Raw genomic sequence first — 27,885 nt, 5'->3', positions numbered from 1 at the left:
TGTGCCAGATGTTGTGCTAAATATCGAGGATAGAAAAAGAAGCAGAAGGTAGTCTCTGACCTCAAGCAGCTTGCAATCTAATGGTGTAAAATGTAGTTAATGCTTAGCACAATGTAGCTAGTAATAGTTTTATTTAAAAAAATTATTTTTTTTTGCTGAATTTGACTTTTTACTTCATTATTTTCTTGAACTAGTCTTTCCTCCATCTCTTCCAAATTAAACATATTGATATGTTTATTATAATTATTAGAATTAATAATAATATGTGATACATATTTATATATTATAATTAATATTAAACATTATTAAGCATAATGTTTAATAAGTGTACCCATTTTTACCTGTGATTTAATTTGTATTTCAACAGGACATTTCCAATTAGAGGTTTTCAGATTTATGATGGACCTATTCATCTTAGCAAAAGCACATTCAAAAACTACATGCCAACAGCAGATAGATACAGCAGTGCTATTGGTTTCTTAATGAAGAATGTCTGGCAGCTAACCCCCAAGAATAACATCTCTCTGGTGAAGTTTGGTGCTCATGTAAGTACATCCTCCTACTTTCTTTATAGTGCAAGTGGAGGAAGAAATAAAGAGAGGGGAGGAAACCAAGTTGAGTTTGTGGTTGGTGGGATTGCAAAGGAGAATGGAGCTGGATTCCATGTACTTTTGCCCACGTGAATGAGATGATAATAGAAGAAATCATCTCTGGATACTTCTTGATATTCAGCTGACATTCTAGGAGAGGAAAGTAGCTTAAAACATGGCGGTTTGGGTATTTTGATATGATATAGAGGCAGCTGGGGGTGCAATGGATAAATGCTGTGCCTGGCATCAGGAAGACTCATCTTCCTGAGTTCAAATCTGGCTGGGCAAGTTCTGTCTGTTTCGGTTTCCTCATCTGTAAAATGAGCTGGAGAAGAAAATGGGGAACCACTCCATTGTCTTTTTCAAGAAAATCCCAAATGGAGTCATGAAGAGTCAGATGCAACTGAAATGGCTGCAAAATAACATGGAGCATTTAACAGAACAGATGGTGGGGGTATCCATCCCAAAGCAGAATCACTGGCTCTCTTGAGAGGAAACACATGCATATTTTATTTTCTCTGGGGGGTCAGTGTTACTAAAGAGAGGTAGGCAGGAAGGAGAAGAATAATGCAGGTATTCCTAGGAAAGTTGTGGGGTTTAAAAATTAGCTTCTCATTTTGGGCAAGGAAGTGCAGGGATAAATAGGATAGAGTACTGGGGCTGAAGTCAGAAAGACTCATCTCCCTGGGTTCAAATTTGGCTTTAGACATTTAGTAGCTGTATGACCCCCTGGGTTCAAATTTGGCTTTAGACATTTAGTAGCTGTGTGACTCCAGGGCAAGTCACTTAACCACAAAAAGTGCCTCAATTTCCTCATCTGTAAAATGAGCTGGAGAAGGAAATGGTGCACCATTCCAGTATTTTTGCCAAAAAACCCAAATGGGGTCACAAAGAGTTATACATGACTAAAAAATGACTCAAAGATCATGAGAAAGATCTTATTTAAATTACATAGAGTTTTGGTTAAGTACCACATATGTTTGTAAAATTCAGTTGTCCACCATTTTCATGTATATCCTCACAACCTTGATCTTCTACCTGACATAATTCAAAATATACCACTTTTGTCAGTATAACCAGACACCTACTTAGAGCTCTAGTTGTCATGGTATAAGTGGAGAATAACAAAGGTTAAGACCATATCATAGCCCCTCAAATGGGTTCACAAAAAGTTAGACACAACTGAAACAACTGAACACAGATGTACATACCTATCCACACTGGATTATAAATTTTTGGACAGGGATTATTTCACTTTCATCTAAGTATGAGGGATACTACTCCTAGTACTTACTGGCAGTGGCAATTGAGTAGAGTGACTCAGCATCTTTTCTTTGCCTGGTGAGTAACAGTGATAATCACAGTGGCTTGTGTGTACCCAAGTACCCGAGCTATTTTTGCTTTAAAATAAAGTCAGTGGTAGGTCAATGAAAGTCAAGATCTGCTGACTCTGCAGATGGGAACAACTGAGTCACATCACAGAATGTTGACTAACAGGTGCTAGCCTATCCAACTTTTAATTGGGCCATTTATCTCCAGTGGAACAGTTAAGGGCTAAATTAATTGTTAGGTTATGATTTTGGAATTGGACGATCCCTTACCATCCCATATAAATAGAAAGACTTCTATGTGACCCCATGGTATCCACGTTAGCCACTCTACTACCAACAAAGGTCTTATGTCCTACATATATCAGTCCTTTAGCTTGAAGATTTTGGTTTCTAGTGGGAACTAGGTACTATGCTATTGGCAATCATTCAATAAATCAAGCCCTGATTAAATACCTTCTCTCTAGGTGTTATGCTAAGTACTAGGAATACTTAGTAATATCCCTCATGCTTAGATAAAAGTGAAATAATCCCTGTCCAAAAATTTATAATCTAGTGTGGATAGGTATGTACATCTGTGTTCAGTTGTTTCAGTTGTGTCTAACTTTTTGTGACCCCATTTGGGGTTTTCTTGGTTAAGATAGTAGAGTGGTTTACCATTTTCTTCTCTAGCTCATTTTACAGGTAAGTACCTGAGGCAAACAAGATTAAGTGACTTGCCTGGGGTCACATAGCTAGCTGGTAAGTATCTGAGGCCAGATTTGAACTCAGGAAGATGAGTCTTCCTGATTTCAGGCCCAGCACTCTGTCCACTGTGCCAAGTACATATATAAGGTATCTGTAAAATCAACACAAGGTAACATTGGGGGAAGATGTGAGTGTGTGTGTGTGTGAGAGAGAGAGAGACACTGACACACACACATATTTTCGCTAAAAAGGCACAGGTATTTAAGGAAGATGAAACCTCTTTAAATACCCACAACAATTACCTAGAGGCAATAGGAAACCACTGGAGATAATTGAGTACGGGAGTCACAGCATCATATCTATACTTTAAGAAAATAACTGGCAACCATGTAGAGAATATTTTAGGGTAGAAAGTGATGAGGCAGAGAGACCAATTACAAAACTATGGCAATGAGGTAAGAGATGATGAGTGCCTGAGCTAGGGTGGTGACTGTATAGATGGAGATAAAGGGGACAGATGGAACAATTGTTATGACCCAGCATAAGCTTAACACTGTGTTATGCAGTTGTAAAAGAGACACAATTCTGATGGGACTAAAGTGTTAAAAGAAGTGCTTTACTGGTCTATCTAGCCTTGTATTTTATCTGAGAGTGACACCTGTCAGGAACACTCCATTGCCTCAGCATATTAGTGAGGCCTAAAATATACCCTGTTTTCCTCAAGCTTGCACTTGCAGGCACAAGGTTGCACACCCCAAAATTCAGAACTGGAGATCTAGAGCTGTTTACAAACAACAGTCCAATATGACCCCAAGTCACAATATGAGCTAAATTACAGCTATTTAAAAAAAATAAATTACATGCAAAGTGCAAATACCTTTTATAGGCGTGTCTGTGTGACTTGGATGGCAGTATTAATTTATAGGAAATGAGGAAACGTTGATAGTTCCCCTAAGTCTGACCAGAAGCTTCATTCCCTCAGCTGCGTTCTACTCTGAAGTGTGTGTTCTGTGCCGAGTGAACACTATAACATGGATCCCTCCTTCCTTGAGAGAAGAGGGGAGCTTTGGGTGTGGAATGTTGTATGTGTTGTCAGTTCATATTGATGTTTGACTGAATTTTAAAAAAAATTTTGGCACAAATGAAGGCTCATGGTAGAGGTGGACATTTGGAGATATATTCAGATATTAATGTGATGTAATATTAGGCATCAATAAAGGTTTTTAAAATGAGTACAGTAAAAACTAACCTTACTGGAGCTTAATCTTAGCTGCGTTAAAGAATGAATTAGGAAAGATGGTGATAGAAAGTGCCAACTACTAGTTAGTCGCTTTAAAGGCAATTTGAGAAACTGAATGAAAACTGAAAGAATTTAGAACACTTTTAAATTCTATTTCCCTCTTTTCCCCCTTTGAATAAAATGGCTCAGATGTCTAGTACCGAAGAAAATTATTCATGTCACTTAGTTAGAAGTGTCAGAGCTGGAATGTGAATGCAGGTCTCCTGTCTTCCAAGCTCAGTGTTTTTTCTTTTCTAAATATTTCACCTTTATCTACTGCTCTTTCTAGTTCAGATATCAGTTTTTTAGTCAAACTAAAGTGGAGATTAACATTTGACCCCTTGACTTAGTGGTAGTTAAAAGACAGGTCCTTTGCAAACTCTGAAATTCCTCCAATTTGGCATTCAGGCTTTTAAGGTTGCTGTTTATCTTTTGTTTTAGAAGAGGACAATGGTGTGGTGTCTTTTACTCGAATGTGAATTGAGTTTAAGTGAGGCAGGGCAGCAGAAAGTTGTCAGTCTTACTGTCTTTCCTGAGTCCAGCAGCAGGACAAAAGTCGAGGTGACTGATGACAGCCCCAGCGTGACGGATGACACTGGTTCCTTTGATGTCTGACCAAACTCTAAGCACTCTACAACACCTCCTTCTTCAACTGTCTCCGTGACTGTTGAATAAATTTTTCTCATTCACCCATTTCATTGGGGGGAAATCTTCACAGGCCTGGGGTAGATATCCACCTAACTCACCCATAGGTTTGAGGCCTGTCAGCTACCCTCAACCTGGTTTAGCCCATCTGCCAAGATGGTTTACTAAGCACACTCCAGCTTTTTGGAGCCACAGGTGAGAGTTGAGTAGACCTCAAAGGTGAATGGACAGCCCTGGCCTCACCCCAGAGGTGCCAGTCTTCCCTAGCATACCCCAGCTTCACGTATCTCTGTTCTGAACTTTTCAAAGGCTCCTGCAGGCATTGAAACAGTTGTGCAGTTGGAGAACCTGATTGTTATTGCAAAATTTCTTGTTTTCTTTTTTTTCTTCAATCAGGTTTCTTTGAATGTCTTTTTTGGTAAACCTGGACCCTGGTTTGAAGATTGTGACCTGGATGGTGATAAGAATTCCATATTCCATGATGTTGATGGTTCTGTAACAAGATACAAGGACACTTACGTGGGTAGAATGGATAACTACTTGATCAGACATCCAGACTGTGTTAACATGATCAAGTGGAATGGAATTATCTGCAGTGGGACCTACGCCCAGGTGGGTTCAGCATATACATGCTCAGAGGAGTTCAAGAGGTGACCGATAGCCCTCACTTGCTCTTTAGATTCATTCTTTCCATGAAATGACTGTGTTTTGAAGATTTTAGTGTTAGAAAAAAAATTCTAGAAAATAGAATGCCATACTGCTCTTCCCTCTTTTGTGTCCTCCAATCTGTTGTAATGAGATACATTCTTTCTGCTTTTTAAACTTTGTTTTATTTTATTAAAAGTTATGAACTGTTAAATAGAAGGACAGGAATTGAAGAATACCTCAAAGGTAGAAGCTGTATCAAGTGATTCACTGATTTTTTTTAATCTGTAAGGCAGAAAGAAAAGAGATAGTAGGACACACATTTGTATTTCAAGGTAAAATTATAGTTCTGTTTTTATTATTTGTATTTAAAGTACATTTGCACAAATAGCATAAATTGTTATTTGTTGTTCAGTTGTTTCAATCATGTCTGAGTATTTGTGACTCCTTTGGGGATTTTCTTGGCAAACATACTGGAGTGCTTTGCCATTTCTTTCTTCAGCAGGAAAAATTATAGTAAACTATAAATAAGTTTTTGTAGATGTGTGTTAGAAATTGAAAGGAAACTTTAAGATGGTCTAGTTTCAATCCCTTCCTTTTAGATTTAGTAAACTGAGATCTAGAGGCAGCAGTGATTTGACCAAGGTAACATAGGGAATGAGGGGAAAACTGAGTCTACACTCCTTACCTCCTAATCTTCAGTCCAGTGAGCTGAAATCTATTGTACCATGTGCAAAATAAAAAATGAGAAATAGAGGAATGGCATTATTGTTTAGTGTCAATGTGGGTAGCTCTCCTTAATCAGTGAAGCCTTCTTAGAAGAGGAAGCCTTTGGGATTTTGAGGAAGTGACTTAGGTATTTTGAAAATTATCAAGTTTAATGGGTAGAGGGAAAGAAAGTATAGAGCTAGAAATAATAATAGTAGTAAATCACACATAATACTTTAAAGTTTGCAAAGCACCTTTCTCATGACAACCCCATGAGGCAGAATCAAACCACATCTCCTGAGTCCAAGTCTAGCAGTCTTTTCACAGCAGAGAAGAGATGTGAGACAAATGAGTCAAAGGAGATGACCAATTAGTTGAGAGGCAGAATCGGAGGAAAAATGAAACAAGTGAAATCTGTTTAAAAACCACAACATATAAACCTATTGTTTCCATGAATTAGATTTAGTAAAGCACTGATGGGGAGACTGATTTGGGACAGGATATCAGATAGCAGAGAGGTGATTTTAATTGTGTCATCATGACTGATTAAAGACTGTGGAGGTAAAACAAAGCAAATTTAATAGTTCAGGCACCAGATGATTTGTATTTTCAAATGGAAAGGAGGTTAAAAACTATATTTTACAGAATGAAATGGTAGGATTTGTTATTGAGTTGGATGGCAGGCAAAAGGATGTTAAAATGAATGTTTATTTAGTTAGAAAAATATTCATAAAATCGTAGGATTTAGAGCTAGGAGGCAGATCCCATCATTTTATGGATAAAGACACCAAGACCCAAGCAAAGCAAGTCAAGAAGCATTTATTAATCACTTATTATGTGCTGGGCACCAAGCTAAGCACGGGATCATATATAAAAAACATAACCAGTCCATGCCCTCAAGTGTGTACAATGATGAAAGACAAAGCACAAAAGGGAACCAAAAACTTGGGTGGAAATGGGGTCTAGGAAGGGGAAGGTACCCTTTTAGGGCATGGTGTTAAAGTAAAAAAAATTAGAAAGAGAGCCAAGAGGGGAATAAAAGCTGGCCAATCTGCATCCTTCCCCAGTCTGGAGGCCCCAGGAAGAACTCATCAATGAGAGAAGTAGGCTAGCTCTTCCAGGGGAATGCTTCAGGGGTAGATGGATGTTCCAGGGTAAGCTGGTTTCAGGCACTGAGGTAAGTTCCAGGGTGAGACAGTAGCTGGGGCATGATGTTGAAGCTGGAAAAGTCAGGAGAGCCCAAAGAGAAATGATCATTGGCTGACCTAGCCAGTGGTTAACCCTTTATGGGAACGGAGAATTGACTTGGCCAGCGTCACAGTGTCACACAGAAAGAAGGTCCTAGTGGAACTTAGAAGGTGAAGTTTAGAAGCCACGGAGGACAACTTGCAAAGCTGTGCAGGGGTGTGATAATGAGATTTTAGTTTACTGAAATTAAGAGAACAATATAAGTTCAGGCAGCATAACTGTCATGGAATGTATCTAAGCTCTGGCAAGCTAGAAAATCAGGGTTCCTTTGTCCATTGCGATTCTACTTCTATGACAAGGATTGCCCGCTTCTAGATATCTCCTTAGTTCCATTATTTGTATATGTACATATGTGTATATATATATTTTCTTGGAAGAAAAATTCCTTCTGGCAACCTTGTTTCTCATTGTTCAGACTTGCATTGGTATATGACTATAGGACATCATCATAATGAAAAGTAGCTAACGTATATAATTCTTTTTCTAATTATCTTGTTTTCAGTGTTTTACAATCACTTCCACATGTCTTAGATTTTCTCCACTTCCTCCCCCTCCTTCTCCTCCCCTTCCCCATTCCCTCCCCAAGATGGCATGCAGTCTTATATAGGTTCTACCCATACATTCCTATTAAATACATTTTCATCTTAGTCATGTTGCATAGAAGAATTAAAATGAATGGGAGAAATCATAAAACAAAACAAAACATTATGCAAGAGAAAATGGTCTGCTTCATTCTGCGATCCAGTTCCATGGTTCTTTCTCTGGATGTGGAAGGCATTTTGCCTCGAGTCCATTGGGAATGTTTTAGGTCCTTGCATTGCAATGAAGTTCTGAGTCTACCAGAAAAATTCCTCGCACACTGTGGTTGTTGCTGCGTACAGTGTTCTCCTGGTTCTGCTCCTTTCACTCAGCATCAGTGCATATAAGTGCTTCCAGACCTCTCTGAAGTCTTCCTGCTCATCATTTCTCATAGCACAATAGTATTCCATTACATTCATACACCACAGCTTGTTCAGCCATTCCCCAACTGATGGGCCTCCCCTTGATTTCCAGTTTTTGACCACCACAAAACTGCTATAAATATTTTTGTACATGTGGGACCCTTTCCCCTTTTTATGATCCCTTTGGGATACAGTCCTAGAAGCAATATTGCTGGGTCAAAGGACATGTAGATAATTCTTACTGTGCACAAAGCATTGTGTTAAATGCTTTACAATCATGATATCATTTTATCTGAATGAAAATCTTGCCATTTTCAAATGCTATTTGCTGTGTGACCTTCGGCCAGTCCCTTAACATCTTCCTCATTTCTTCATCTTAGCACCTACCTCTCCCGGTTGTTGTGCAGATAAAATGAGATAATAATTGTAAAAGCATTTAGCACAGTGCCTGGCACACAGTAAGAGCCATAGACATGTCAGTTATTATTACTACTACTATTATTATCCTAAGTTGTATTATTCTTATGACATTCAAGTGTCAAATATCTTGTAAACCATAAAGCATTTGTAAATGTCAGTGGCTGCTGCTCTGATTTATTTCTATGCTTGGAATCCAGTATGTAGGCAAAGTCAAGCCCTTTAAGGGAACAGAGACCAGAGACATTCTGGTTTGATTTTGATGGGTTCTTGTTTTCTTCTTTGTGGTATTTCTTACTCACTTAGACAGAATTTAAAACTTAACTACTGACTGTGACTAGAAGGAGTGGAGGGAGAGGGTAGTCTTAGCTACAGTATAATAAAATATAAAAGAGTGTAGTAACTTAAGAATGTTTTCTCTCCTCCATTCACATTAGAATGGATGAAAGCAACCAAACTGATCTATTAATTGGAGGTGATCTAGTTTTAAGAGTTAAAAAAAATACAACCCTTTTTCGGGATCTTGGCATTTGAAATCTATAGTGAAATGTTTTGTTTGTTTTATTTTGTTTTTTACCAGGACCATCTGGGCATGTGACTTGTAGAATTTATTTTTTTGAGAAAGTTAAGTGTGTATGGTTAAAAGTTATATATTCTTTAAGTCCTAGCACATTGTTGGGCCACAGATAGAATTTCTGTTGCAAACAGTCCATAATACATCTCATCATAAGACATTATAATTTTAGTTTTGTATAAGTCTCCTTTACTATTACTATTACTGGCATGGTAATCATGTTTAGACCCATTGGGTTTCCAAAATGTGTTAGAATTTGAACTTGGCCCATTCTAGTGGATTGATATGTGATTTTATTTTAAACTTATGTATGAAGTGTGAAATCCTTCATAAAACTCTATAGCATGTTGGTAGGAATGGTAAACCTAAGACTCAAGTCTTCTAAACATAGACTTGGGCAACTATGAGTGCAGGGTTGACTTGTACTATTGGCTTTTTGGTGTTTACCTGAATAGTATGAGTGGGCATGAAATAAGTGTTGACTTACTCTGAGTATTTGAGCTTTTTTCCATTTCAAGCCCCTTTTAATAGTACCTAGAGATTCTTCTTATGAAATGGCATTCTTTCTTGCCAGTTCCTTCCAGCCTTTGCTCTCCCCATTCAGATGCTACCACTTGATGCACTAGCCTTTTATGGTTATTTGAAAAGAGCCAAGTCGATTTTTATAGTCCAAAGTTACAGGCTGCCTGATCCCAAGATAAAAAATAAATTTATTAGTTTTTCCTTTATTTTCTTCTTGGAGTTTCTATGGTACTTCAGACTCAAGAATGAAGGGTATTGAGTAAAGATGATAATGTGAGGCAGGATTTGAAATTGGAGTAATGAGAAGCAAATGTGGCAAGAAAAGGCTTTCCTGGAGTTAACAGTGGAAGATGCTAGACTGCTTTAAATTCTGGCCACTGATTATCTGGGGATTTTTATAGAGGAAAAAACATGTAATTAAGGAAGCATAGATAAAGAGCAATATTTTAAAAAATCAGTGAAAAGGTAGAGTATTGGAAGATTGGGAAGGACAAAGTGGAAAATTGTTTAGCAGTGAGTGATTCAGCATTGGTACTCTGAGCATCCATAAAATGGTCTAGTGACTAATGAGAAAAATGTCAAGATAGGGAGAATTGTGGATTAGGTGGTTTTATATGTTTATATTATATGTTTATATAATGTATTATAACATACATATATGTATATACTACTAATAATATATTCCTAGGAGTGATTATTACTAGTGAAAAATTTAGGGGCAGGTTATTATTTCTGTTTTAAAGAGTTGTTCTGATGTTCCTTTGTAGTTAATATTTTGAAAAAAAAGGTTTGGTTTTGGCATTGCAGAGGCCTTGAATGACAGTGGAATAAATCCAAACCTTTCAGATTTGCCTCTGTTTTTTAATAATAGGAATTTTTTTTGGCCAATTTTTTCAGTGACTTTTAGTTTAGCTTTCTTTTTTGTTGTTGAAAAATGACTATCTGAGTTTCCACATATCATGGAAAATGAAGAGTGAATATTCCAAGATGTTAAATTATCCATAGGTTGTTTTTTGAGAGACTCCTTTTAAAGTTTGGCTAGAGGGTATACGTTTTACATAGGTTTGTCCTTTCCTTCTTCAATTATTTTTTTTCCTTCTCTGTTATAAATGCCAGAAAGATTTTGTGTTATGATGAATAAACTGGCCTGCTAGTATGGAATAGTCTAAGAAGATGTTGGCTAACACTACACTGTCTGCTTTTACAGTTCTAGCTTAAGAAATTGCAATGTAAATACAGCTTAGTGTGTTGTAGTTGGCTACTGCAAGTACAGAAGTCTACCTTTTCAATGGAAATTCTTGCTCAACTGTTTTTTAATATCCAATTTCTTGTAATTCTTGAAATTTTTCTTTTGAAAGGTTTATGTGCAGACATGGAGTATGCAAAATCTTACCATGACCATCACACGGGATGAGTACCCATCTAACCCCATGGTACTGCGAGGGATTAACCAGAGGGCTGCATTTCAGCAGTACCAGCCAGTAGTAATGCTCGAAAAGGGATACACCATTCACTGGAATGGACCAGCCCCACGAGCTACTTTTCTTTACCTCATCAATTTCAACAAGTATGTTTATGGTGTTCCCAGTCTGTGAAACCAAGTAATAATTATTTTGTTGTGCTATTTATTAGTGGGAGATGCTTTTTTTTATATATTTTGATGCAAGTAGTTGGTAGATTAGACTGGTACTTTAATTTTTTAGGCTATTCTAAGAGTTGGTACAAATATGATTTGGGAATTTTAGTAATATTTAGACTCTCTCTGTTGGAAGTATGGGAGAAAGCAGGGGAAGGAGCACTTAACTGGAGGTTGAAAATTCTTATATCTAGTCCTTGTCTTTCTAGAATCTAGCTGTATGATCTTATATAATTCATCTTACTTCTCTGGGTTTCGGTTTCCTCATCTTTAAAGTAAAGTGACTGAATTAGATGATCTTTATGGTACCTTACAACTGTAAAGTTCTATAACTGCTTAGTAAACATGATACGTCATGAAGGCAGGACAGAGACATATTTTACATAGCTTAGGTTTGGAGTCAAGAAGACATGGGTTCAGATTCTGCCTCAAGCAACACCTTAGTGTTTTCTTACTAAGTCAGAGACTGATTGCAATGTGAATTAGTAGACATGGTCCCCACACTGGGTTTTCCTAATTTTTTGTGTCAGTCCTAGATCCCTTGTTTCCATCTGATAAAACCTATGAACCTCTTCTCAGAATAATGTTTTCAAATAGGTTAAAAAATACATAGTATTATAAGGAATTCCAATTATATTGAAATAGAAATATCAAAATATTTCTAAAAAAAAGTTTATGGATCCTAGGTTGGCCCATATCGATGAAATGACAGATTTTTCAGGTATTTTAGTGTGGTAAAGGCACAAGTTTCCATGATAAAAACCACTGCTTTTCATTATTTTAAAATTCTTAACTGCACAACCTCAAGCCTTTAGTTCTGCTGAAAGTATGGACTGTGTTTATCCTATTCCAAATCATCATAATACAAGATCTTTCTGGCTTATATAACAAGGAAAAAACCCAACAACTGAAGAACTAAGTGCTGGCATTCCCTAGAGTAGGCATTATCATTGGTCTTTCTTGACCATGAGGAAAGAACCAGTGGTTATGTTGGCCTAAATATATGTCAGCACATCTGGCCCATGATTGAAAAATTGAAGTGCAACAGAGAGGTTGCAATAGGATATTCGTTCTGTAAGGTCATTGCTAGAAAGGATTTGGTGTGAAAGATGAAGAATGCTAGGGAAGATCTTGAGATTTAGGTGCTTTCATTACTAGCAGTAGGAATCTACATAGAAAAAAAAATCAGAAGTCAATAAAGCAAGGGAAATTCAAGGCTAAAAATGGCTAAAAAAGTTGGCAAGCCTAGTGCTGATAGAAGAAATAAGCAGCCCATTTTGTAAATTAAACTAGTTAAACTATTGTGTGTACTTGCAGGAATGACTGGATTCGAGTTGGTCTCTGTTATCCATCAAACACCACTTTTCAAGTTACATTTAGCAGATACCACAGGCAGAATGTCATTTCTACCAACGTGGAGGAATATGAGCCTGTACTTTCAATGGAAGAGCTGGAGAAGAAGCCTTCTGACAGAAAGTTCTATTTTGATTATGGCACAGGGTAAGTCACTGAAGCTTGGGGATGAGAATTATTACTGTTTTTCTTTAATAGTGAAATTACCATCTCTGCAGACTGGCTAAGAATAGGGTATGATGGCTGTTTAGAAAGGCAACTGTAGTTGAGTAGTTCTCTACACACTGCTATTAGAGGTTTAGAAGAAAACCGAAATGGCTTAGAATTGTTGGCAGACAGAGTCTAGTGGAAAGGTTTACCATTCACCTATTAGCATGCAGTTGGAGAGAGGAGGAAAAGTATCTCTACTGGAAACATAACAGGAAGACAAGTTTAAGAATTAAATATCTTTTAGGTAACAGTTCTTTAATGTGGCATGTTTTTTAAAATAGTAGTCAGAGTTGATATTTCAGTGAAATCTTCCTTGCTCTACCTCTCATTGTATCTGTAATCATCATTTGTGCTGACCACTTATCACTATATAAAAAGAATTTCACCAGGCAAAATAGGATGGTGTATAGAGTGTTGGAGACAGGAAAATGGGTTAAAATCCTGCCTTTGGCTTTTACTAGCTATGTGACCACTGGCAAGTTGTGATTCATTTTTCTGAGCCTCATACAAGTCTCTACAATTGTGAGTTCCAACTTGAAGAACAAAGCTATTTCTTCCTTTCTCTTTTCTGTACTGGAGCTAACTTCTTTAATTTAATCCTGTTGATGGGTTCTTAGGTCCTGCTTAGAGTCTGTGATGGCATCCATCCAGGTTATAACTTCCTAGTTCCAGCCATCATTGCTGCTTTTGGTTTTATTGTGTACTTTTGGTTATATTTAATTTTGCCTTTTGATTTTTCAAGCCCCTAGACCATCCACCAAGTTCAATTGAAATATTTTATTCTTATAGAAAATTCTTATCTTTTAACAAGCTGTTGAAACATTGATTTTATAGTCTGAATTTCCCTTATTTGGCCAAGGCATTTTTAATTAATGCAAGGAAAGAATGAGATTACAGACATTACAATAGGTGCCATAACCAAGATCGTGACTGAGCTGGGAAAGTCTCAACATGTTTATAATATTTTGAGAAGACAAAAAAATCAAATGAGAGTGGTACAAAGTTGGCAGATTAAGGAAGATGTACAAAACCTTACATATTTAGCCTACCCAATACCCCTTTGTGATAACGTCGGGCTTTGCAGAATCCCACCAAAATAAGACATATCTAGAGTCCCTATTCCTTTGTAGTTTACAGTTTTATTGTAGCAAACACTATGCTAATCTAGCGTGATACTTTTGTCTGTAACCAAGTTGCCACAACCTCAGTCACGTTTCCTCAAAGGACGTAAAAGGAAAGCTAAAAACAAAGCAAAAAACCTTCCTGGTATGGTGATTCTTGTAAGAGTTACCTTAAAACTTTTGCTTAGAATGTGCATCTGTTTTAATAGGATTTGTAATGGTTTGGACTCCATTAGCATGACCTTTTAAATTTCAATGATATATAAAAATTTCATTCCTTGTTTTTTCTTTTTCTTTTTCTTTTTTGCCTTGGCTTTTCTTGATGTATGAACTTTTTAGAAAATACTGCCACTATGAAAAAGGACTAGGGATTGCTTGGGGATTTCACTGGTATGGGGAACTCCCAATATGGTGAATTCTTTGACCAAAACAGACTGATACTTTTTCCACAATTTATAGTCTTAGAAGAGGGGTTCTTAAGCTGGGGTCCATGAACTTTTAAAAGCCTTAGTGCAGTTTGAAGCTTTAGTAGTTTAAAACTGCACTAAGACATTTGAGCCACTCTGTATAAATACCTATAAAACGTTATACCAGTTGAATCCAAGATAATTTCATGGGGTGTAAGGGATATTCAGTATTCTCCAAATCAGCAGTGTCAAACTCATATAGAAACAGATCCCTGACTTAGACTTGACTTAGAAAGCAAACCACAAATTAATATTATCTGTGTTGTACTGTATTGTTATTTATTTTGTCAAGTATTTCCCAATTACATTTTATCCTGTTTCTAGCCTGGCCCAGAAAACTAGGGAATTTTGGGGGCAGTCTATAGCCTTCAGGCCTATAAGTTTGACACTTGTACTCTAAATGATCATTTCATTTGGCCCCTTTCCTTGATTGTAAACATATTATCTCTACCATGTTTTATAATACCTTTTAAACGAAAAGTCACCCCATAGTAATAATTTTATCTTGATGTGTCCATTTTGACCGAAAAGATATAATTAAAGAATGGTTCAAGTATGTCATTATCTGGTGTTAATCCTAGCTCAGTGAATGTGTTTCCATTTTGTGTAGACTGCTATTTCTGTACCTCAAAGCCAAAAACAACAGGGAAGGTCACGGTTATTGTTCGTCTGAGGGATGTGAACGGATCAAGATACAGGCAACAACAAGCTCAAAAGAGATCAGTAATTGCATGGCTAAAGCTTACCCAAAGTACTCCAAGAAACCATCGGTCACCAGGAAGATGCCAGCAATGTTAACTGGATCCTGTCGAGGCTGTGGCACACATCAGGTAGGAGAGTGATGACATTATGTGTTAGGGAGAAAACCCATGTAATTTCTTTGTGTTAAGGAGGAAGTGGACTGGGCATGATGGTATTCATTTATAATCCCTGCTACTGGTGATGCTGAGAGTGGTAGATTTCTTGAACCAAGGAATTCTGGGCTTTGATGGGCCATGCCAATTGAGTATCTACATTAAATCCAGCACCAAAATGGTGCAGACCTCTAAGAGGGGCAAAATGTAAATGGAGCAGATCAAATGCTCCCATGCCAATCATTAGAGGGGAGGAGAGAAGGAAGAAAGGAAGATAGGGAGAAAGGAAAGAAGGAAGGAAGGAAGGAAGGGTGAGAGGACATATTAAATACTGCATTGGGTTACAAAAAAAAATGAAAAAGAACCTGAGGAAAACCTTTTAGCCACCTGATAGGTTCCAAACAAATGAGATCACAGCTCCTTTGAAGTATAAGTTAGCAAGTTAGAGTTCATAGTGGCATCCCTTAATTTTTAGCTAGTTACATGGCATAATGGATAGATTGGTGGACCTGGAATTAGAGACTTGTGTTCAAAATCTTGCTTCAGACACATGCTAGCTATGTGACCCTGGGCAAGTCATTTAACCTCTGCTTTGGTTTCCACATCTATAAAATGAATATAATCCAAGTACTCTCCTATACTTGTTATGAGAATAAAATGTGACAATATTTGTAAAGTGCTTTGCAAACCTTAAAGTAAAATATAAATTCTAACTCTTATTTAGCCCAGTGGTGAAGTTTTTGATATTTGTAGAATTTGGACTAGACAAAAAAATGAGAAATTTTGTCTCTCCTGATGTAGATTGCATTAATAGAGTTTGCAAGGCATATGACTTTGCATTGTAGAGAATATATTTTAATATAGTTCATATGCACATTTTTTTTTCTGTAACTAGGTCTCCTATCTTACTCAGGCTGGAAGTACTTAAGCCATTTGTGGACTTGATCTCAATACTGATCAACAAGGAAGCTTTGATTTGCTCTGTTTTTACAACCTAAGCTAGTTTACCTTTCCTTTGGCAGCCCGGTAGTCGTCCCTTCCTGGCAGCTCATCATATTGATGCCAGATGCAATGTAGAGACTTGGTTGGTGTTAGCCCTTCTGCATGTCAGAACTCCTCCCTGTTTGGGCCTATAAGTATGTGCTACCATGTCCACCATCTTCCTTTCTTCATATTTAATATGGTTCTGTTAATAATTAATGATGTTCAAAATACTCTTTCCCTTTTTTTCTCATTATGTATGAACTCTCTTTAGAAAATGTCGTTACTATACTTAAAGAATGTCCAATTGTCTTTTAAGGCAAAATGCCTTCCATATCCAGGGAAAGAACTATGGAATTCGATCACAGAATGAAGCAGAACATTTTCGTTTGTATTATGTTTTGGTTTGTTTTATGATTTCTCCCATTCATTTTAATTCTTCTGTGCAGCATGACTAAGGTGAAAATGTATTCAATGGAAATGTATGTGTAAAACCTATATAAAACCATATGCTGTCTCAGGGAGAGAGTGGGAAGGTAGGGGGGAAGTGGGAGAGGGAGGGGAAAAACCTAAGCTATATGGAAATGATTGTAGAACTCTGAAAACAAATAAAATAAGAAAAAAAAAGAAAAATAAGATTTCAAGGAACCAGAAAAAAAAATAGAAAATACCATTGCTATGAAAAAAAGAATGGGGGACCATTTGTGATTTCATTGGTGTAGGGAACTCCTGGATGAGGAAATTCCCTCCACCAATGCAGATCACCACCATTTCTGAAACTTGTATTCTTAGACTGTTGCCTAAAGTACTGAGAAGTTAAGTGACTTGCCTAGGGTCACACAACCAGTCTGCATTGGAGGCTAGACTTGAATCCAGGTCTTCTTGGACAGAGAGACAACAGTTGAAATTTGACCTAACAATTGTATGCACAAGAAGGGGTTCAAAATGAAGACAGAATCATCGCAGATAAAATTGCATGCATAACACAGGAACTCCCTACCACAATGTACAATAACACACACATTTCCTGCCTTTGATGCTGATCTCCCTAAAAAAAGGGTAGTAAGCTTTCATAAGAGAAATTTTTTAAAAATCATGTGGCAAGATTTTGGGTAAACCACAAAAACAAAATAAATTTAAGGCAAAGATTAATGATGAGCTTTTTGAGATCACTTTCATCTGTCAAAGCAGCATTGAGGCTGAAAAAAAGAGAACTACAGGATAGGTGAGACTTTTTTTTTAAAAAAGCTGAAATCAACTCAAAATATATTCCATACTACTATGGGAAAATATACTTTAATCTTTCTTTTTCTTTCTTATCAACAGTAGGGGAGTCTGGGAAAAGTAAAAACCCTTCCCTTACCACATCCTCTCCTTTTTTTTCCTGCTTCCAGATACATTTATAAGACTAAACTAGAACAGGCAGAAATGATTACATTAGGCTTTCCCATAATGTACAATAAGTGCTCTTCTAGAAAAGTACCACCCTCACTTTAAAACTTTCCATCAACCACTTTTTGGTCTTAAATTTTGTTTAATCATTTTTCTTTGATCAGCTTCTCTAGTTTTAGTGACAATAACTTCTTCAAGTAATATGTCTCTAATTCCTCAGTTGGCTCTGTCTGTAGAGTTCCTCTGACCCAAGAGACTTAGGAACTTTATAAGACCCTTGAAAAAAATCAGAGGATTTTTTTCCCTTGGAGAAAACTCAAGTTCTCAGGTTGACAGTGGCTAATATAATATCACATGAAGCATTTAGTGGTTGAATTATTTTAGAATAGAAGTATTGATTAGAGTCAGGTCTGCTATCATAGTATCATAGATTAAGAGCTCAAAGGGATCTCAACAGCGATTTAGTTCAACCCTCTCCTTTTACAGCTTAGGAAATTGAGATCCTAGAGGGTGACTTGCCAGAGGACCCACACTATAAGCATCAGATCTATGGACTCATGTCCTCTCACTCTAGGCTCAGTGTTATTTCTCTCGTACCATTCTATTTCCTATCATAATTCCCCAGAGCCCCAGTGTTTTGGTACCAGCGGAGTTCATTGAAGGAAAGTATTTGTTGTTCAGGCTTTTCTCAGTCATGTCTGACTCTCTGTGACCCCATTTGGGGTTTTCTTGGCAAAGATACTGGAGTGGTTTGTCATTTCCTTCTCCAGCTCCTTTTACAGATAAGGAAACTGAGGCAAACAAGGGCAAAGTGACTTGCCCAGAGTCACACAGCTAGTAAATGTCTGAGACCAGATTTGAAGTCAGGAAGATGAGTCTTCCTGACTCCAGGCCCTGCATTCTATCCATTGCCCCACCTAGCTGCTGAAAGTATAGACAAGTCTTAACTACTGAATTTGTATCTCTTTGCTCACTAATCAATCAACAAGTTAGTGTTGGGATTTTCCAGAGTAAGAACATTGTCCCTTTTGTCAAGGGGGCTTACAAGTCAATTGGGAGATAAATCTAATGTACATGAAACAATTAGAAAGCAAATCAAACAGCTAATTAAACTGTTACATGGAGTGATCAATTGTAGTCTTTTTAGATCTTAAGAGGAGTAGACCTACTTTTTGGAAAATATGAAACTTGATATAAGTTTTGAAAGTTTACAGGGCTTAGATAGACAGAGACAAGAGAAAACAGCATTCCAGACAAGGGCAACACTGTGAGTATAGGGCCAGAGGGGAGGGAGCATGATAGATTTAAGAGACAGTGAGGAACTGAACATGGCTGGAAAGGAGAGTCAATGTTATGGCGTTGTATGTGAGAAATAAGGTGAAGGTCATATTCTAGAGCAGAGATGTCAGATTCCTGGCCACTCCTGAGTGTGGTCAGACCAGACTAAAATATAATTGGGAAATCTTTAACAAAATAAATAAAACCACAGTACAACATAATGTTAATTTCTGTTTTTCTATGTCAGTATGCAGTCACCTGAATCTGTTCTTGTTTGATTTTGACACTGTGTTCTAGAAGGCTTTGAAAGCCACATATAACAGTTTGCATTTGAGGCAATAGAAAACAAGGAATCACTGACATTTTTTGACGAGGAGTGAAAAGATGAAAGCATGCCACTTAGTGGCTTTGCTTTAACACTTCACCAAAAGTAGGGATTCAGGATCCTTGAAAAATAACTGAGAAGGGTTTTCAGTACCCTTGAAAGTGTGAAACATCTCTGATGTAGGAGCTCCATCCAAAGCAAGTTTACTATATTTGGGGGAGGTCATTTTTGTAGCCAAATTCAGATGATGTGTGTTGACTTATTTCATTACTCAGATGGTGTTTACCAGTGATCCTCACAAGTTCTACTTGCCTGTACAATTCCAGTCACCTAGTAAAGCAGACATTCAACGTGGAAATAAATCCTTCATCTCTGTAAGTAAACACTTATTAGTGAACTTCTCTTGTTTATTTGAAAATAGTCATTAAAGTCATTCATGTAGCATTTTAAGCTTGCAGAACATTTTTTCTACATTATCCCACTGGAGTATCATCACAACTTTGTAAAATAGGTATTCTAAATATTATCCCCATTTTACAGATGAGGAAACTGAGACTTGGAAAAGCTCAGCGGTTTGCCTATAGCTACGAAGTGTCTGGAGTAGGATCTGAAGCCAAATCTTTGGCCTATCAACATAAGTTGTGCAATCAATTCTTGGTGATCTGTGGGGAAAAAGTCACAGAGAGAGCCATCAAATTAGTTGGCTTTCACTTATATAAGTTTTTTTTCTCTTGCAGCCAGAGCAGATTTATCTTCCTAATTACCTTTAGTTTGAACTAAGATTAAGATGAATTTATATTTCCGAAGCACATATTGACTGAGGGTGAGCATAGGTGATTTAGGTATCAGCTGAATGTTGGGGGAAAGCTACCAAAATAATATTTTCCCTTGGAAAACTCACATGCACTTAACCTTGGAACCTTTGCATTTGTGTACCGGAAAGTATGGGAAATAAACTCACCAGAAAAGTGAATATATTGCATTACTGTAACATTAGGCATTATTTAACCCAAGTTCTCTGACTCCAAACCAGTATACTTTCTCTTGAACCACGATGATCCTTCCATGTATTAAACTAGCATCTCCTCTATTTTTGCTGATGACAAAATTGGAAGCTTTCAGTTTTTTGAGGGTCTTTCCCAGCGGCCCCCAGTGGCTATAGAGTTATTCTCGATAATTTCTTGGAAAATAATGTCTAGGCTCTTTTTTTGATCTTGATTTTCAGCTAGACCAATAATTTTAAAATTATCTCTCCTGGATTTGTTTTCTAGGTCAGTGGATTTTCCAATGAGATATTTCACTTTGTCTTCTATTTTTCATTTTTTTGTTTTTGTTTTATAATTTCTTGGTTTCTCATAAAGTCATTAGCTTCTATCTGCTCCATTCTGATTTTTAAAGAACTCTTTTCTTCAGTGAATTTTGAACCTCCTTTTCCCTTTGGCTAATTCAGCTTTTTAAAGAATTCTTCTCTTCTTTGGCTTTTCAGACCTCTTCTGTCATTTGGGTTAGTAAATTTTTAAAGGTGTTATTTTCTTCAGCATTTTTTTTATTGGGTCTCCTTTAGCAAGCTGTGCTTTTCATGATTTTCTTGCATCGTTCCCATTTCTCTTCCCAATTTTTCCTCCACCTCTCTTACTTGATTTTCAAAATCCTTTTTGAGCTCTTCCATGACCTGAGACAATTGCATATTCTTTTTTTGGAGATTTTGGATGTAGAAGCCTTGACTTTGATGTATTCCTCCGATAGTATGCTTTGTTCTTCCTCATCCGAAAGGATGGAAGAAAATACCTTTTCACCAGGAAAGTAATCTTCTATAGTATTATTTTTTCCCCCTTTTTTGGACATTTTCCCATCCAGTTACTTAACTTTTGAGTCCTTTGTCAAGCAGAGTGTATGCTTTAGGGACCTGTATGTTCTTAGTTCTTCCAAGGTGGCACAATCAAGGGAGAGGAGTTTACTCCTCTCCTGGCCTGCACTCTGCTCTGGGAGCAACAAGCACTCTTTTCTGCCCAGGATCTGTGAGTAGGATTCCCTCTACCAGCTCCACCACGCCAGTGCTCCTCCTCACCCCAGGACTGCCACTCAGGACTGAGACCCAGATGGGTGCTACTGTGGCAGTGGCTGCTGCCACCCTGGGGCTGGGGCTGGGCCAGATTGTGTTCCCTTCTCACCCAGATGAAAGAGCTTTCTCACTGACCTTTGAAGCTTTCTTTGGCGTTTGTGGGTTGAGAAATCTGGGAACTGCAGCTGCTACCCGTGATTCCACACTCTGAAGCCTGCTCCAGTTCTGTCCATGTGGTGTGGGGTGGCCAAGACTGTGCTGCGCTCCACTCTGAGCCTGGTGTGATAGACCTTTCCTGTCAGCCTTCTAGCCTGTCTTGGGCTGAAAATCTCTTTCACTGTTGTTTTTTGGTTTCTGCTGATCCAGAATTTGTTTAGAGTCCTTTTTTACATGTGTTTTATGGGTTATGGGAGCAGAGCTACAGCAGGTCCATCCTTCTACTCCGTCACCATCTTGGCTGCTCTCCCCACCCCCACCCTCCCCATAGAACTATTCTCAAAGCCAGGAAGAACTGAGTCAAGACCCATGTTTGATACATGTTATTGGTTGTGTGACCTTAGCCAAGTCAGTTAAACATTTCTCCAAAACTGTAAGTTGCAAAAAATATACTGACCCGCAGTGCTAAAGTGCAGTTGCCTAAATCAGCAACGTCACAGAGATTTAGAGCTGTGAGCTCCAGTGATACACTCAGAATTGGGTTTAGTGAGTCCAGTGCTGTATCTGATCATTACAGCTGATTCTGTGGCTATCTTCTGTGTGGGTTTCTCAAAAGTCAGTTAATGTTGGTATTGTCCAATTGTGAAACTTTTTCATGAAATTAATTGCCATGCTAATATCAGATGACTTAACCATAACCAAATTTAATCTAGCTTCTCCAGAAATGATTGGCTAGGTGATCAAGAGCTTGTTCTTGTATTTAGTGACATTATCTATGACCTGTGCATTGCCTAGAGGTGTGACTATACATTCTTTATACGTACCAATGCCTTTGTAGTACTTAGTAGCAACAGTCTTATATTTGTATGATGCTTTGCTGTTTATGTATTTTATTTGTAGATAGTATATATAGTATATTCTAGACTTTTTTCAGCAAGTTCATTTGAAAAATAATCAGGAGTTTTTAATCACCTAATTTTTAAAAAAAAAATAGATTTCAAGGATATCACCAGGTTTGCAAGAAACTGATTGAAATGTCCAGGTTTTAAAATCTGGGTGTTTCATTTCCAATAAAAATGTTAACAACACTTCTCTCTGTAACTGATGGTTCACCCCTTTGTCATGAAATTGTGTAGTGAGTTTTAGAATGGCTGCCTGAATGAGAGAAGCTTGAATGTAGCTGTAGTATCCAGCTTGGTGGCAAAGTAGATAAAGCTCTGGACCTATATTCGGGAAGGCTTGAGTTCGAATCTTGTCTCAGACACTTACTAGCTATGTGATCCTGGGCAGGATACCTAACCTCTGTCTGGCTCAGTTTTCCCATCTGTAGAGTTGGAGACAATGATAGCATCGACCTTCCAGGGTTGTTGTAAGGATCAAATGAGATGTTTGTAGAGAGCTTTGCAAACCTGAATGTGCTCTATAAATGCCAGCTATTCTTATTATCATTATTAATTTGGATATTCTTATGCCTATTATATAAATAGAAATTGGAAAGACATTCAAAAAATGACTGTTTCACAATGAATGAAAACCTGATGTTGAAGTAAGAGCATTCATCTTTTCTGTAACCACATTATTGATCTTAGTCCAATTCATCTTTCTATAGATTCTAGCAGAAGTATAACTGATGTGTGTTAAATTAATTGAAATAGTTTCTCAATGTATGCACATGTTTGGAGAGAGATTAACAATATTGGAGCCAGGATTTGGGGGACATTATTTTTTTCTTTATTTAGAAGAGGGGGCAGGTGATTTGCTACATGACACCAACACATTAGAATTAGGAGTGATTTTTAGCAATCTACATCTTGTCCTATCTTTTGATCTTATGAAAAGGAAACTGAGGAACAGGAAAAGGGAAATGATTTACTCAAGGTCACACAGAGAATTAGTGTCAGAGTTAGGGCTTTAATGTAGGTCTCTTGATTCCCAGTCCACTGCTCTTTCCACAGTGTTATATTGCATCCCTGTATTAGCTTTAAGCAAAAGCAAAAAGGAAGATATTAAGTGTTTGCTTTTCATTCTAGTGAGATGAAGCTGGGCAGGCCTCATAAGCATTTAGGGATTAAACTCAGAACTTGAGGTTGGTATTCTGAGAGGTAGATTTGTAGTGTAACACTTTCTCCTGAACTTCTAAAATAACAAATTACTTCAGCTAAGAAATGGAAGCTGCCCACCAGGGTCAGGAGTGAATGAATTGTGCAGAGAGATTTGCCCTTTTTAAGACAAAGCTTACTTAAGAATTGTGTTCTGCATACACAGCAGCAGAAGTAGTTACAGTGAGTGGTGGTAGTGGTTGTTTTGTGCTTTTACTCAGAATCAACCCCTTCCTAGTCAATGAAGAGTAGTCTAGCCAGGTTCTAAGAGACTCCAATGCAGTTTAACCCAACAAGTATCTGTTAAGTGCTTTGTTGTTATTCAGTCTTTTCAGTTGTATCCAACTCCCTGTGACTCCATTTGAGGTTTTCTTGGCAAAGCCACTGGAGTGGTTTTCCATTTCCTTCTCCAACTCATTTTACAGATGAGGAAACTGAGGATTAAGTGACTTTCCCAGAGTCACACAGCTGCTAAGGGTCTAAGGCCAGATTTGAACTCAGGAAGATGAGTCTTCCTACTAATCACAGCACTAAACCTTGGGGATAGAAAAAAGAAAAGCATCCCCAAAGCAGGCACTCTGTTGTTAACACTCAGAACATAGTCTTTTAGGAGCTCAGTGGGAAAAAAATCATGTACAATTTGAATCCTAGAGAATCTAGCATTCAACAGAAAGAATGACTATGTCTATACCTTAAAGAGATCAAAGAAAGAGAAAAAGGACCTTTATGTAAAAAAAATATTTAGGGCACCTCTTTTGTGGTAGTAAAGAACTGGATCCTAAAGGGGTATCCACTTACTGGAACTCAGCTGAACAAATATAGGATATTATTGCTTTGAAAGACATGATGAAAGGGAGAATTTCAGAGAAACCTGGGAAGACTTGTATGAATTGGTGCAGAGTGCAGTAAGCATAACTAGGAGAACAATTGTTATGGTAACAACTGTTAAAAAGACTAACAATTGTCCAAGATGGCAGAGAGAAACCAGGAAGTTTCCTGAGCTCTCCCCAATTTTCCTTGGAAACAATGTTAAATAAATAAAGCCTCTAAAAGAATTCTGTAGCGACAGAATCCACAAAAAGATGGAATGCAACAATTTTTCAGAACTTCAATGAAAGTCTGGCTCACTTGGGTAAAAAGGGAGCACAGCGCAGCCTGGACAAGCTAGCAGGAGACTTTTATCCACAGCACAGATCAGCAACTGAGACATCATGGTTCTGGTTCAGCAGGCTGGTGGCACAGCAGGCATGCTGTGAGGCCTCCAGCAAGCAGACTGCTAGCCTGGAACTCAGGGCACAGGTTGGGCCACTGGAACACAGTGAGCAAGCCAACAGCCCCAGAGGTCCAGCCACAGGAAGCCGATGACCCTTGGGACCATGCTCCCTACATCCCAGGAGCAGAGCTCAACTTTTTAAAATGAGCAAAAAAAAGAGCCCTGACCATAGAAAGCTACTGTGGCAGCAGGGAAGATCAAAACACAAATCAGAAGAGGACAGCAGTGTCAAAATGTCTACATATGAATTGGTCTCAGGTCCAGAAAATCCTCTTGGAAGAGCTTAAAAAGAATTTTTAAAATCAAGTAAAAGAGGTAGAAGAAAACTTGGGAAAAAAATAAGAGTTATACAAGAGAAATATGAAAAAAAAGTTAACAGCTTAGAAAAGGAAGAAAAAAGTTGAGGAAAAGAACTCCTTAAAATGGAAAAAGAAAATAACTCGTTAAAAATTAGAATTGGGAAAGTGGAAGCTAATGAGTATGAGACATCAAAAATCAGTCAAACAAAATCAAAAGAATGAAAAAAATAAAAGAAAATATAAAACACCAAACAGCTGACCTGGAAAATAGATCTAGGAGAGATAATTTAAGAATTACTGGATTACCTGAAAGCCATGATTAAAAAAAAAGAGCCTAGATTGCATCTTTCAAGAAATTATCATTGCCCTGTCCTAGAACTAGAGGATAAAATAGTCACTGAAAGAATCCATCAAACACTTCCTGAAAGAGTTCCCAAAAGGCAGACTCCAATGATTATTGTAGCCAAATTCCAGAACTATTAGATCAAGGAGAAAATACTGCAAGGAGACAGAAAGAATTCAGAAATCAAGAAGCCACAGTCAGGATTACACAGGATCTAGCAGCTTCTACATTAAAGAATCAGAGGGCTTAGAATATGATATTCTGTAAGGCAAGAGAACTTGTGTTACTGCCAAGAATCAACTACCCAGAAAAACTGAGCATAATCTTTCAAGGGAAAAGATGTGAATTCAAAGAAATAGGAGACTCAAATTTTTCTGATGAAAGACCAGAACTGAACATAAAACCTGATCTTCAGATATAAGACTTAAGAGAGGCACAAACAAGAAAACAGGAAAGAAAAAACCTACCATGGTATTCAATAAGCTTAAACTGTTTACATTCCTACACAGGAATATAATACTTGTAACTCTTGAGAATGATATCTGTATTAGGACAGTTAGAAGGAGTATACTTAGAGAGAGGTTGTGGGTATAAGTTGACTTTGATGTGATGATTAAAAATAATTATGGGGAGAAAAATAAAAGCATTGTACTGGGAGAAGAGAAAAGGGGAAGGCAAAATGGGGTAAATTATATCACATGAAGAGGCATGAAAGACCCATTAAAATAGAGAGGAAAAAAGGGAAGGGATGAGACAAAGCAAAAGCAAAAATAGATCTAATTAAAAGAGACAAGGAAGAAAACTACATCCTGTCAAAAGTGAAGTAACGTCAATACTAAACATATATGCACTCAGTGGTATAGCATCCAAATTCTTAGAGAAGTTAAGTGAGTTACAGAGAAAGCAAAACTATACTAGTAGGGGACCTCAACTTCCCCATTTCAGAACTAGATAATTCTAACCACAAAATAAACAAGAAAGAAGTTAAGGAAGTGAATAGAATTTTAGAAAAATTAGATATTCTAAACCTTTGAAGAAAATTGAATGGGAATAGAAAGGAATATACCTTTTTTTTGGCAGTACATGACACCTACACAAAAACTGACTATGTGTTAGGCCATAAAAATCTCACAAACAAATGCAGAAAGACATATTAAATGCATCCTTTTTTGATCACGATGCAATAAAAAATTACATATGATAAGGGGTCATGGAAAGATAGACTAAAACTCATTTGAAAACTAAATAATTTAATTCTAAAGAAGGTGAGTCAAACAACAAATCACAGAAACCATCAATAATTTCATCAAAAAGAATGACAATAATGAGACAACACACCAAAATTTATGGGATACAGCTAAAGTAGTTCTTGGGGGGGGGAATTTTATATCTTTAAATGCTTACATGAATAAAATAGAGAAAGAGCAAATCAATAAATTAGACATGCAACTAAAAAAGCTAAAAAAAGAACAAATTAAAAAAACCCAATTAAATACCAAATTAGAAATTCTGAAAATCAAAGGAGAGAGTAATCAAATTAAAAGTAAGGAAACTATTGAAATAATAAATAAAACTAAGAGCTAGCTTTATGAAGAAAACAATAAAATAGGTAAACCCTTATCAATTTGATTAAAAGAAGAAAACCAAATGACCAGTATCAAAAATGAAAAAGGTGAATTCACCACCAATGAGAAAGAAATTAAAACAATATTTAGGAACTATTTTGCCCAACTGTATGCCAATAAATCTGAGAATCTAAGTGAAATAGAAGAATATTTACAAAAATATAAATTGCCCAGAGTAACAAATGAGGAAATAAAATCTTAAATCACACCATTTTAGAAAAAGAAATTTAATAAGCCATAAATGAAATCCTTAAGAAAAAGTCTCCAGGACCAGATGAATTTACAAGTGAATTCTACCAAACATTTAAAGAACAATTAATTCCAAACTATTTGGAAAAATAAGTGAAGAAGTCCTACCAAATTCCTTATATGACACAGATATAGTGCTGATCCCTAAACCAGGATGAGCCAAAACACAGAATGAAAATTATAGACCAATTTCCCTAGTGCATATTAATGCAAACATTTACATAAAATATTATTAGTAAAGAGATTGCAGCAATTTATCATGAGGATAGCACATTATTATCAGATGGGATTTATACCAGGAATGCAGGGCTGGTTCAGTATTTGGAAAACTATTAACGTAATTGACCATATCAATAACAAAACCAACAGTAATTATATGATTATCTCAATAGATGCAGAAAAAGCTTTTGACAAAATACAGTACCAGTGTCTATTAAGAACACTAGAGAGCAAAGGAATAAATGGAGCTTTCCTTAAAATAATAAGTAGTATCTCTCTAAAACCATCAACAAGCATTACCTGTAATGTGAATAAGCTAAAAAGCCTTCCCAGTAAGATCAGTGACAAAATAAGGATGC

The 27,885-nt window shown here is 37.1% G+C and overlaps 1 protein-coding gene across 4 annotated transcripts in view; it reads left to right on the top strand.

Moving 5' to 3' along the window:
• The window catches only part of CEMIP2 (cell migration inducing hyaluronidase 2), a 103,982-nt gene that overhangs the window by 67,250 nt on the left and 8,847 nt on the right, over nucleotides 1-27,885 (top strand). For all 4 annotated transcript variants that reach the window (XM_072611477.1, XM_072611467.1, XM_072611487.1 and 1 more), the window contains 6 exons: nucleotides 368-545; nucleotides 4,926-5,141; nucleotides 10,943-11,151; nucleotides 12,538-12,720; nucleotides 14,982-15,201; nucleotides 19,477-19,575. In XM_072611477.1, the coding sequence (XP_072467578.1) occupies nucleotides 368-545; nucleotides 4,926-5,141; nucleotides 10,943-11,151; nucleotides 12,538-12,720; nucleotides 14,982-15,201; nucleotides 19,477-19,575 (1,105 nt within the window). The remainder of the gene's footprint in view (nucleotides 1-367; nucleotides 546-4,925; nucleotides 5,142-10,942; nucleotides 11,152-12,537; nucleotides 12,721-14,981; nucleotides 15,202-19,476; nucleotides 19,576-27,885) is intronic.

Source organism: Notamacropus eugenii, chromosome 1, assembly GCF_028372415.1.
Source record: "Notamacropus eugenii isolate mMacEug1 chromosome 1, mMacEug1.pri_v2, whole genome shotgun sequence".
NCBI lineage: Eukaryota > Metazoa > Chordata > Mammalia > Diprotodontia > Macropodidae > Notamacropus > Notamacropus eugenii.
Note: the sequence above shows the minus strand (reverse complement) of the source record. Positions and strands in the feature narration are given on the sequence as shown.